General features: G+C 53.9%; 1 protein-coding gene across 1 annotated transcript; it reads right to left on the reverse strand.

The window, feature by feature from the left end:
• Positions 1-3,124: 3,124 nt before the first annotated feature.
• Positions 3,125-4,252, reverse strand: CCM_08283 (uncharacterized protein; the record flags this gene model as incomplete). The annotated part of the gene is made up of 1 exon (XM_006673422.1): positions 3,125-4,252. One exon carries the CDS (start codon positions 4,250-4,252, stop codon positions 3,125-3,127), a length of 1,128 nt encoding a protein of 375 aa, XP_006673485.1.
• Positions 4,253-12,619: the final 8,367 nt, after the last annotated feature.

Genomic DNA, 12,619 nt, shown 5'->3' on the forward strand with positions numbered 1-12,619 from the left:
GTTGAAAAGAAAAGGATCGAAAGCTGCTCTGCGGCTATATATAAATGAATCGAAAAAGGTAAAAGAGTGTCAAGAAAGAAGCGAATGAAGTGAAGCGAATTGGGCTGCTGATTCTCTTGTCAATGACTGGGCGAATGACGGCATTATTATAGACATCTCGACTCTCGCCATGTCGCATAGACTTCGGTCGTCATCCCGCTTGGCTATACAATGTAATGGCTGTAATATGGCAGACCGCTTCATGCCAAAGTGAAGGGATCGTATGTCCGCAACTTGAACATGCCCCTGTGCGGATGGATGGCCTCCTTGACAGCCACATTGGATGAGAGCAACACCACTCATTATCCATTTCAATCCTCCTTAATTTCTTTATAAACAACCTGCATGATTCCTTCGCTCTCAATGGGCCATTTGTTTTTAGTACCAATATCTACATCGGACGTTGTATCACAAAGTCTCCGCAGTGGACGACGACAGCTTGTATGCTTAAAACTGGCGTTGAGCCCTCGACGTTGACACATGCCTAATTAGGAAGGAGAGGCTATGCTCAGCCCCCTCAATGCTCTCCACGGATGGATTCTCGGCCAGGATGGCAAAGTGTGACAGGTCAAGCTCCTTTGTGTGTTTCATCGTATTAGCGAGTCAGTTTCGGCCTATTAGCATGATTCAGACTGTATGTCCAGGCTCCGTGACTGGCCTTACCGTCACTTTTGCCTTGTTTATTCTACTGGCTGATCCAATTGGGAAGGTACGCCGGTGCTTGAAACTGCCAAGATACAAGCGGCTAATTCTGCGCATAGCAAAGCCTCACACCCACAGGAACCTCTGCAATTCGGATTTTCCGATTTGCGCATAGTGTCTAGTTCTTTGGTTATTTCGGCGGTAATATATTGATATCTCATGTAACCTCGTCCACTTCTTGTTGAAGTTGTTGGGTATCATATCTGCTACAGCTCCAGCCTCGTGGCATTTCCACTGATGCAACCGGATAATGTTACCCGAGCGGCGAAGTAGTCGGCAACCTTTACGTCCTATAATGCCCCCCTTTGACCTATAATTGACAAATGCGCTATTCATTCTCGAAGGACCTTTTGGGCACGCTTTCGTTCGCGTGACCATGACCATGACCAGGCCCTGAGTAGCTAACACGGTATGTCACAAGTTAATGCACAGCGGCGCTACAGTTCTCCTAAGTGGGCTAAATACCATTATGCTGGCAACGATGCTTCGCCATGCCCTCCGCGGTTGAGCTGGGGTGGCTGCTATTCTCCCGTCTGCATAGGCTGATGATCGATGAAGACATGATACATCGTCACGATCCACAGCCACAACTCAGGCAGACGCTGGCGGCCCAGCTAAGCTATCATAGAGGTATTGTATATATTAATATGCGACGACGTAAGGTGAAAGCCCACAAGGAAAGCCAAGCTCCGGCGTGCTTCGGTTCTCGGCTCCATGCTTGAAGCCACTTTCGACGGCACCTTGACATGACCAATCTTGCTTCTCCAAAATCAAGTTCAGGCGTACACTTACCTGACCCTCCAAAAGTCCCGTCAATTCTTGTGCACACCCTAAATCCGGAGGGAAGCGTAGTCGCAACGTGCATTGCATCGACCGTGCATTGACCGTGCATCACTCATGCCATAACCCTGGAATCTGACAGCGGCAAAGCGATTCAAGGGTATGTTTTCCCTTGAAACGAATCGTATTTAAACAAGCTAGGTATCTGACGTGCGCGAAACATTCTAAAAGCGCTCGCAGCAGGCAACGAATGACGCGCTACCACCACCAAGGCCACCAAGGCCACCAAGCAGCAAGCGATGCACAAGTTTTGATGTAGCTCCAACCGGGCTGCGGTGAATGCAAGACACCCAAGAACAAGTGGCAAGTATAAGATTCTCTTCTCATAGAACTAGTGCCTACGAAAGTCGCGGATTTGCTTGGTCTACCGGTTTAAGTGACACAACTCATGACCGACATGCATTCCAGTCCTGAACCACCTACCAACACCGGCTCTAAGCCGGTACGCAGCAGCGCCTTCTATTACTGACACCACAGGAGCGATGGGTCGATCATCTTCCATATCGTCGTCTCCCACCGTCTCTGGACTAAGTTGAATGCGTATCTCCTCGTGCGGGTGGCAACGCGTCACTATGCCTCGAGCGAGACCGTGCTGGCCGATAGTCTTCCGTCGAGCCCGCAATACCAACCGCCGCCGTACGCAGACGAGGCGCAGTCCTGGCCGCCGGAATTCCACGACGAATTCCTTGAGCGCGAGAAGAGGCACTGGGGACCGCCACCCAAAAAGATGCTCGTGGTGCGGCTTTGTACGTCGGTGGTCATCGCCTGCATCGTCGCTGCTGTGGTGGGTCGAATAGATGACACGCAGATGAAGAAAGGGCAAGACGCCTAGGACGCTGCCTCCTACAGGCGAGCCTCGAATATATCTACGTATAGGTTGTTCTCTCCCTTTGTTAACCCGCCAACCTATCTGCCAGCGCTAATGGTACCCGGTACACTATGATGGCTGACGGGATGAGCCCACGAAGCACATCTACGCCCTCGACCCCAAGCTGACCGCGACGACAGCGACCACAAGGTCGGTGATGCCAAAGGACACAATAACAGTCTGCATCGCGAGGCCGACCGGTACAAGTGCTGTTACATACAGCTACGTGCAGACTCTGCCACCAGCGCAAGGGCAAAGTCCAGCAGTAGAGCGGTCAACGAGACCACGTGTGGCTTGACGGTGCCACTCCGCGACGCATCCAGTCAAGCAAGCAATGAAGCATCGTCGACACATCACTCTATTCCTTCAAGGGATTGCATCATTGCGGGAACTGTTTATAACGTGTCGAACAGCACGTTGGACTATCGCTGTTCGCTGTCGTGCACGGCCAGGCATTGACCAGCTGGAAGATGGATGGAGCTGGCGCTGTGGTTGAGCGCCAACTGATTCTTCGTGTGTGATTGGCATAGAAAAATGCACCAGAATGACCTGTGAATGTTCGTGACTCATCCCGTAATTTTCCTAATTCTCGTGATTAAGAGACATTGATGAAGAGGAGCGTTTGGAAGCCTGTGTACCATGCCTAAAGAAAATTGTGGTGTACGTGGCGCAACGCTACTCATCCCCGAGCTTGACCGATATGCTTCCAGAACTCGTGCCCACGTCGGTGTGATGCACCGGCGTGCCCTTGACACCCGTTACTCTGTTTCGGCTCCTGTCCGTCTCGACGCCGTCCCCCGTGACCGTGATGCTGCCCGAGTTGCTATGCGCCTCCACCGTGCCCTCCCACACGCCCGGATACGCAACCCGGACGCTGCCGCTATTCGACTTGTGTTTGCACACAAAACCCGTCTCCTCAGCCTTTTCCGCGCCGATCTTGTCCTCGTCTGGCGGAGCAACGACGGTAATATTCTGGGAGCCGCTGTTGGTGCTCGTGGCGAAATCGGACCGCCGGTCGCGGCTGTGATCGGTCAGAAGCGCCGTCAGGTGGTGGGAGCCGCTGTTGGACTTGATGATGGTGGACCGCGTCAGGCCGAGCACGCTGCGGATGCTGCCGGACGATGTCTGCAGAGCGACGGCGCAGTCGCGGCTGGGAAGGTGCACACGCGAGCGGGCCGCGTCGAGCTTGGTGTTGATGCTGAGCGTGCCAGAGTTGGACTTGATGGACAGCTTCGTGTCGTGTGCGCCCTTGCTGTACAGCGGCAGCAGAGCGATGCTCACAGACCCGGAGCTCGTCGAAACGTCCAGCACATCTTCCATGGGCACCAAGCCGCTAACGCCGCCGCTGCCGCTCACCACAACCAGCTCCCGCGCCGGCACAAAATCGACGTCGGCGAGCGACAGGTGCGCGCGCCCAGGCGGGACGCTCGGCACGTCCAGGTCAAACTTGATGGTGTAGTCGCTCGCCTGCAGGGTCAGCTGCGCGAGGCCGACCTCTTTGGTGCCGCGGGGCCAGCGCAGGTAGATCTGCACCGGCTCGGCGCTGGCGGTGGTGATGACGACGGTCTGCGCCTTGTCGGTGGCGTCGTTCTGGACGTCGGGGGACGATGCGTGCTGGTCGCTGCAGACGTCGAGCACGGCGGGCGCGCCGGCGGGCACGTGCTGGACGTGGATGGTGCCGGAGCGCCAGCCGCTGGCGAGCGACTGGAGGGTGCCGAAGAGGCCGCTGCTCTTTTGCTTTTGCTGGATGTGCAGCGTGCGGTCGCGGCCGAGGCTGAGGGGGACGGAGATGAGCGTCTCCATGGTGGCGCGCGGCGATGTATCTTGTGATTGCGTGAGCTGCCTGGATAGAAGCGGACGATGGGGTGTTTGAAGTGGTATATAAGCACAACTGATGAAGACGGATGGTTGGGTGGCGTACGTGGCTCCGCGTCACCAGCTGAATAGGCTACGCAATCCCGTCGGCTACCCGCTGTACCCGTCGCAGGGCTGAGCCGAATAGGAAGGTCTTGAGGGTATTAGAGTGCGTACTGCAACGCGTAGAAAGGGCGTGGCGTCGTTTGTAGACGAGATGGTCGTTTGCTGGGTGGCTTTGGTCGTCTATTCCGCTGACAGAGTGAGCTGATTTGCAATGACGACTTCTGCCGACTGCTCCGTAGGGCTAACGAGGCTCCGAGGGTGACGCTTTCTTTGCCATTTTGTCACTTTGATCAAAAGTGGTGATTTAGTGATGAGCTGTTGCGAGTGCTACAATGTCTGGCTGCCACTGCAGGGTGGCACAAATTGGCCCATATTATCACTACCTAAGGTACCTAGCTAGCACAACCAGCACTATTTTACCCACGTTCGCTCTTATCGCACAGAGAACTGCTACATATGAGGGGCCATTTTATCGCATAAGCTATATTATTTACTTATTTATTGATATACACTAATTGGACTCTTAGTTGTCTTTCCAGTACCTCAATTGTCTGTGAGCTATGTTAGGTGCCATCTTATGTAACTACCTTGGTACATATGCTCCACAGTTCCCCCCCCTCCGACTCTGGCCTTTTCCAGTCCCAGTTGCCGTCGGGCTGGTGACAGACCTCGTTTCTGCTATTGCTACTACTCCCACTATTTCGAAAATAGGAATGGCTGGCCATTTCCTGGCTCGAGCAGGGCCCCCCGAGCTCCTGCTGTGCATTCTCCAACTCTTAGAATCCCCTCGCGACATCCTCTCCTTTGCGCTGACATGTCGCTTCATGTCCGAAGTATGGCACGCGAACGGTGCAGGCTATACCGTCGTCTGGCGCCTCTGGTCGCGTGAGATGCCGTATGCTGAAGAAGCCCTAATTTTGGTACGTGGCATCTGTCTGCAATCGGCAGAAGAGCCACGGAATTGTTTACTCAGCTGACTTGGTATACATAGGTCCGTGCTGCCAGAGTCGTTGCGGATGCAGAGCAGAAAGGGGAACTACCACCAAAGAGAATGAAACTGCCTCGCCTGTGGGCTGACAAACACCCCGGGCCAAATGCGTCTGAGCTGCATGCAGTGTGGCAAATGCACCATTACACAGAGGCATTGACTCTATGCTTTGAGATGGGCAACTACAAATACCCAAAGGACCTGCCATGGGATGTTCAACCGGAAAAGGCCAGCCGTGTGGCAGAATGGCGGGACGGCGTGCAGAGAGCAATCTATCGCTCTCTGATCATTACCACGGCACTTGTGGGGGCGTACACCGAGCCGTTGTTCGAGGCGCAGGAGAGCCATACCGAACAGTTGAGTACATCAACCGCCAACAACAAGCAACAGTTTTCATCTCAACTATTGAAGTTTGTGCATGGCTTCCCCATTTACAAATTGCAGCCCACCCCAGACGATCAGAACCAACTCTTTGGGTGTCTCGCACAGTGGCTACTGGAGCACATACTTGCAGATACGAAATCCAGAAAGGCCATGGAAGAGAGATTTGAAAAGGCGACCGGTCGTGCTAAGGAATGCCAGCTACGAGGCGACTGTCCGTTGAAGCTTTCTAGCGGCAAAGGTAGCCACTCTGACGCCCATGTGGTTGCACTCGAAATTATGAGAGTCCTCTGGATGTGCGAGAACATCACTCGAAAAGTCACGTTAAAAAACTTGCGTGGCAAGGAGGACAAAATAATGCACAATATCGGCCCTGTCGCTCTCTTCGGGAAATTCAGCTTATGGGCGATCGATTATACAGACTCGGCTGATGCTGGTTGGTTTGGCACACAGTTCATCAGCTCTTTCTTCCACATGCAAGGAAACAATTACAAGAGTAATATCGAGGGCCTTTTGGAGTGCGTTCACGCATGCTCAGGAGAGCCCAATTACTTCGAAGCGAGCGGTGCGCCGACGACACCGCTAAGGCTCAAATTTTTCGAGTATTTCCTCCGACACCACGTCAGCGCGGCCTTTTGTGACGACTTCTTCATCAACGACCCCAGCGCATTAATTAACAGTAACCTGGATAATTTCCTCTACTGCGCTACACTATTTTCATTGGATGATGAGGAATCCCGGCAGCGCATGGATGAGGAAGGACCTGTCCATGGCTCGGGTGACCTTTTGATCGCTGATTTTTTAGACGGCTCTGAAGTTCTGGCTAGCTCAGCTTCTAGTCCAACCTTGTATTACGATAGAAAGTCGCCCAGCCCAACATACCACCAAAACTAACGCCTTTCCGCAACATTTATCGCATCTGTCGACACAGATGAACTCGGCACCGACTCACGAGGCTGAGTTCATTTCGAGATAAGCGGTGACGTGGTCTCGACTCCAGGGACGTTTGTGCGCAACATTCGTATCACGCAATGCAGTGAGATATCGTAGATAAACAGTTGACCAAGGAGGAAAGAAGCTGCCTAGCCCAGGGGGCCTTATGAGGGTCGGTACCTCTCTGCTGGTGCAATCCACACCTATTTGTGTGTACCTTTTTCCTTGTGTTGTCCGAGCAACCCCCCTGTTTACGTCAGGCCCCAAGCAAATCAAGCTTCTCTACCCAATACCAACTAATAGACTGGATTGTAGTCTTCAACATGCCACTCTCATCACTCAAGGGAATCTACCGCAATTACAAGGCCGACACCGACGTTGTCGCCTCATGGCTCGCTACCACGGCCGAGCAGCACGGCTACCGTGTTGGTGGCGCATCGGCCGCCAATCCTGCCGCCACAGGAGGCAGACTGAAGGGAAAGGCGCGGAAGCAGGCAAAGGCAACCGTTCCCGCACCAACCCACGGTGCGAGTATAGAGAACAAGGCAAAGCACATCATCAAGGTGCGTGATTTCGAGGCCTTGGCAGTCTACATTGCCGGCCTCGGCAGCACCGTCCGCATCCCGAGCTTCTTCACCGAAGCTCTACGCCGTGTTATTTCTGTGCGCAGGAGTTTTGCGGAACACCTTGCTTCGGCGGGCGTCAATATCACCTTAAGATCAGAAGTGACGCATTCCTATTTCGTCGAGCAGCTTGAAAATGTCTGGCAGATCCTGTCGCCGGCGGTACATATCACAACAGCTACGGCCAACGCGACAGTGACGAGCCAAGATGACCGAGACGAGCAGGGCAACATTCGAGCAAAGGCTTCAGCGAGCAACGGCACTATTGTCAGTAGCATATTCTCCGCGCTTAGAGTCTATCATCCGTCAAAGAAATTCCAAGATGACGCGGACGTGCCTCGACCTGCCCCAGTAGAGACGACGTTTGCAGCCGAGCAGGGCGACTCTGTCCTCGACATAATATTCGCCCTTACTACGCTGCTAAATGATTATGCCGACATCCGTGCCGAGATTCGCGCCTTGTGGACGGAGCACGCGTCTGGACGCCTTGATCTTGCCGCCGCCTCCGTCGCCACCAATACGGCCATCGAGATGGCTCGCAGCATGGAAGACGAGATGACAGCACTTTTCAACAAGTCTGGCGGTACGCACAAAGTCACGGAATCATACTTTTACTCTCTATGTAAAGCTTCGGGCATCGATATACTGGACAAGGAGATGCCGCACGATCCTTACAACCTCGCCGCATACGACATGGCCGACGTTTGCTTGATTAACATGCTGACACTTCTGGCGAGCTACGCCGCATCGGTAGACCCCCAAGGGACCTTCCTACAGACCTACAACGGAAAGTTTGGCTGGTACGACGAGTCGCTGGGCGGTAAAGCGCAGACGAAGCGCCAGCAGTGGAAGCAGGACATGACAGCGGTGCTCCAGCTGATGCCGGATCTGAACTTCCTGGTGCGCGCACTGGGCCACCTGTCAGTAGTGGACGAACTGACGCGTGGGCTGGCCTATGTCATGGACGATGGGAAGAGGAGGGCCAAGCTTTGGCTTGCTTTTGCGCTGTAGATATACGTCGACATTCTGCACGACTTTGTCCCGGGCTGCGATGGCCTGGGTGAAATGCAAGCAGAGATGCGTGGGATCAAACATGCGATGCTTTCTGTGCCGGCTTCAGACCCGCATCGCGCGACCGTTCTGCGCGCCGCTGGGCTCTGGGACACGGATCCGATCTGGGCGGCCGTGACCACGCTGATGCCCCAGGCTCATGCCGCACCATTCAAGTTCCTGCGGCGCAACCCCGTGTACTGCGGGCTATTCGTGCACCATGTGCGCTCCACGCGCTAGACGAGCGGACTCTTTTACGCGGCGACGCCGGGCGCTCTGCTAGGTGTGGTGCAGCTCTACCACGCGCTCCACAACGAGCGCTTGCTCCCCAAGGATTGCATATGGGACGACCTACAGGAGCTGTGGACGCTCCAGGGCGATGCCTCGTTCTTTGTCGGCGATCCCCCGACGACCAAGGAGGCGTATTTCTCCAACTACAGCCTGAGCATCGGCACGTCCGCCACGCACTGGGCGGCGGCGTCGTCGCGTCGCAAAGGCAAGGGTAAGCAGCCGCCTGTCAAGATTCACAGCGACAACCGACGTAACCTTATGCCCATTGGCTATTTGTCACTGACCGTCAACCACCGCTTCGAACACCCCGGCGCTCGCGTACCGTGGTCACCAGAGGCCGTGCAAGACGTCTTAGTTGAGGGCGTCTCGCGGCGCCACACTGACAGCCGGTCGCGCCTGCAACGAGGAGGCAAGGACAAGGTAGACGTGGCCAAGGCGCGTATCGCGGATTTGTCGCCGGCGGGCCTGGTGCGTGAGGTTGCCGAGGCGATCCAGCACGAGAAGCGTGGTCTGTGCTTTGACTTTTTCATCATGCATAACCAGGTCTGGTCCTTTCTCAAGGTGCTGCGGGAAGCGCTGCAGGCCATTGTGCCGACTATTGCGCAAGGCGGCAGCGACGCAGAGACGCTGCCCTTTGTGCCGGGTTTCTGCTTCTCGGCGGCGGCGGGCAAGAGCCTCGACCGAGCGGTGGTGCCGGTCGCCAACGACGCGCTGCTGCGTACTGCGGCGGACGTGATGGAGATGTTTGTACGCGATGGTGGTGGGAGCGCGGTGAGGATGGCTGCGGATAGAGAAGTGAGCCTCAAGGAAGTCGAGAGCCTTGGGCAGGATCCGTGGAAACTAGGGTAATTAAGCTATCGCTACTTTCATCTAGCTAGAGTAGTTATGTATGGCATGACAACCTGCTCTGAAGGGTCTGTATCTCACAAGTATGAATCTGATAGACTGAGACGAAGGAGAAGATGATCGAACGCGAAATTCTTTAAGTGTGTATCATTATGCTCTCCAGTCAGTTGCTTCAAAGCGGGCAGAGTCATGAGTTTCCTACAAAATTCCAGAACCAGGAGCAAGGCAGCGAGAGGCATGAACATCTCCTCCATGGGCAGCTGCAGTATCTGCATCAGCCACTTACACTCCAAACTAGTTTCGGGCTTCATTTAGGTGTTCACTATAGTAGCATGAGATTGTTGCAAGGTCAGCCAGACAAAACATTCAGATACACCGCAATGTACTGAGCTCGCCACCACGTCGTTTCGGCTCAATGCCAGCCAAACTGAACCGAGAAGGGGTTTCCTCGGGCCACAAAAAAACCCTTTTAAAGAGGAAAATCACAGTATTTAACTAACTCTAGCAGAAATTTATCCTTGTTGTTTGTGGGTCAGGGAGCGCGTTTGTCGTGAACGTGTTGCTCGTCTCTACCCCCACCAACAGCTCTCCGCGTCTTCCCTTGCCACTGCACTTCAAGCTTGTTGTGTGTGGGCGGATATTGAGTCGCACCCGACCAAGTTCCTGGAAGGTGCGTTTGGTGGTTCAAATAAGCCACTTGTACCTAGTCTTGGTCAGGTCATTATTTATTTCCCGGTCTACCTTGCCTTTACGGAGCGTCATGGATTGATCGAATACCCGCATCTTTTTCGCTTTGTTCACCAAGCATACACTACAGACGTCGCAAAGCATGCTTTGTTCAAAATCGACAGCGGAGTCCTGGACGAGGCTCGGATGAGAGGCTTTGTGGCCCAAGCAAGAGCCCGGGCCTCTTGGGTCAACCCGGAAGACAGGATCACGGTCTTGCCTGCGGACATGATTGGCAGTGAGCTGCAGACTGTGGCGGGAGCTTGTGGCCGCAGCGAAGCAGAAATGGCCGTAGCCGGCATGGGAACTATTCATCAATATGGCTCCCCCAACAGCCGCAGTGTCAAGGTTCAAGTAGCCATTCCAAAGCAGCTTGCCGTGCACTATTACAAGAGACAGGAAGATACTCCGACAACCAAGAACCCTTTGTTGACTGGTGGCGGCGCCTTCGATTTCTTTCGAACTGAAGTGTCCTTCTTCGGTGCTTGTACTGATCTGAGCCCCCCATGTGGGAGTTCGACATGACGATGGAGACAGCCGACCACACTCAGGCGTCGCCCGAAGTCGATCTTGCTGACGGCAGTCACGATGGCATGCAAGTCGACGACGCCGCTGCACAGTGTGAGCAGTAAATGACGAGTTTTGGGATGGGAATCGTGGGAATAAAATTGGTGAGTCGGACAATGATTAAAGAGGCTTGGAGATTGGCCGGCGCCGGAGCGGAGCAGGGCCTTGTTATGGCGATTGATTCGGAGCGAAAAGGTATGGAAGGGTTGGAAGCAGTGGAATGACGGAACCAAGATGAAATGTTTGGTATATTGTTTGAGAAAAGCAGCGCGATACCGGTCGGTTCGTTAAACTTGGTAAATCAAGGAATAAGATGGTTACTACAAATTTCGTTGAATGGCACTTTCACTGATTCATTTTTTTTATTGAAAATTTTCATAAATAATCCTTTAAAGAAGAATCGTAATTGTATTTAAAGATATACAATCGTTTCCTTTGCTTTCCCTTATTATGCATCCTCAACCGCCTCACTTTTATTGTTCTCTGGTTGGCTGCCTGCAGACCAATGCAATAGCGATTGCGCGCTGCTCATGGACTACCCCCAACGGCAGAGAAAAGAGGCAACAACTCTACAAAGTAGTTGTCTTTCTTTTGTTGACCGAAGCCCTCACCTTTGTCAAATTTTCGTCGCCACCATTCCGCGGCCAGCGACAAGATGCTAATAGGTACCCGTCGTCGCGCAGAATAGGGTAGCATCGCATTGGCGGGTTGGTCCGGGTCGGGGTCATGACGGGGTTGTTTCCCCCTGTGCCTGTTTCGTCCGGAACTGACCAGGCACGGATGCATTTTATGCAAGCACATCACCTTGGCATCGTGAAGCCGACTGGGCGCAGTGTCTTGTTTAGCGGAACTATAGGATGACTGCTGTTTCGAGTGCGCCTCAACGTGTTGAGGCTTGCTTTTTGGACAGGTTCTGCAGCGGAGCGGAACGATGGGCGCATCCGTCAAATCATCAGATAAATTGCAAAAATCAGATAAATTATAATACTGGATTCGGGATGCCGGGATGGTGGGCGACATTGTCAAATTTTGCGAGGCCGGGATAGTTCCAGGCTATCCTGGCATCGGCTTGCAGCTAGCTAATGTAGGCAAAACGGGCCTCGAAATGCGGATTGGTTATTATTACCATTAGTACAAATTACACCTGGCTGATTTCGTTTCTGATTAGGAGAGGCGCGTTGTGAGTTGGACTAGTTAATACCAACGGCTAGCTAGTAGGTAATAGCTACTCGTTTCTGGTACGTGCCGCCGGCTGACTCCGTTTGGCCTGTGCCGTTTGATCTGCTTCGACCAGCCTCTCCCTCCCTCATCATCCTATCCTATTACTTACCAACATCATCACCAAGAACAATTCGCATTTGCCGCCCGCGACATTGAGGCGCCCCCGTTATTATAGACAGGTGCATATATCGTTCGCCCCGTGGACCAGCGCCCGCCCATCCCTGCCTGCCTCGCCCGCCCGCCGCCAGAAACAGAGTCCGAGCTCAGCTCCCGCGAGTCCCTGATTTGCACCCGGCAAGTCCAGGGCGCCACGCACAGACTTTTGGGCGTGCCTGGCTTCTATTTTGGATCTGCGAAACAAACAATTCTCTGCAGGAAGCAAAAAAAAAAGAACAAGGCAAACCGGCACCGTGTGCATCCCCCTCTGTCGTGCAGTAGTCTGGCATGCACGCTGCTGTCGGCGCCGTCGTCTGCGCATCGCGATTCGCCCGTCCTCGTCGTCGAGTCCCAACTGCTGCATCGCTAGCTGCGCGACCTGCTGCATCCACTGGACAGACCTGAGAGACACCACCACCCCGTCTTGTCCCCATTGTGGCTCGCTGCGCTCTCGTCCCTCCTTGCATC

Source organism: Cordyceps militaris, assembly GCF_000225605.1.
Source record: "Cordyceps militaris CM01 unplaced genomic scaffold CCM_S00007, whole genome shotgun sequence".
In the NCBI taxonomy this organism is placed as follows: domain Eukaryota; kingdom Fungi; phylum Ascomycota; class Sordariomycetes; order Hypocreales; family Cordycipitaceae; genus Cordyceps; species Cordyceps militaris.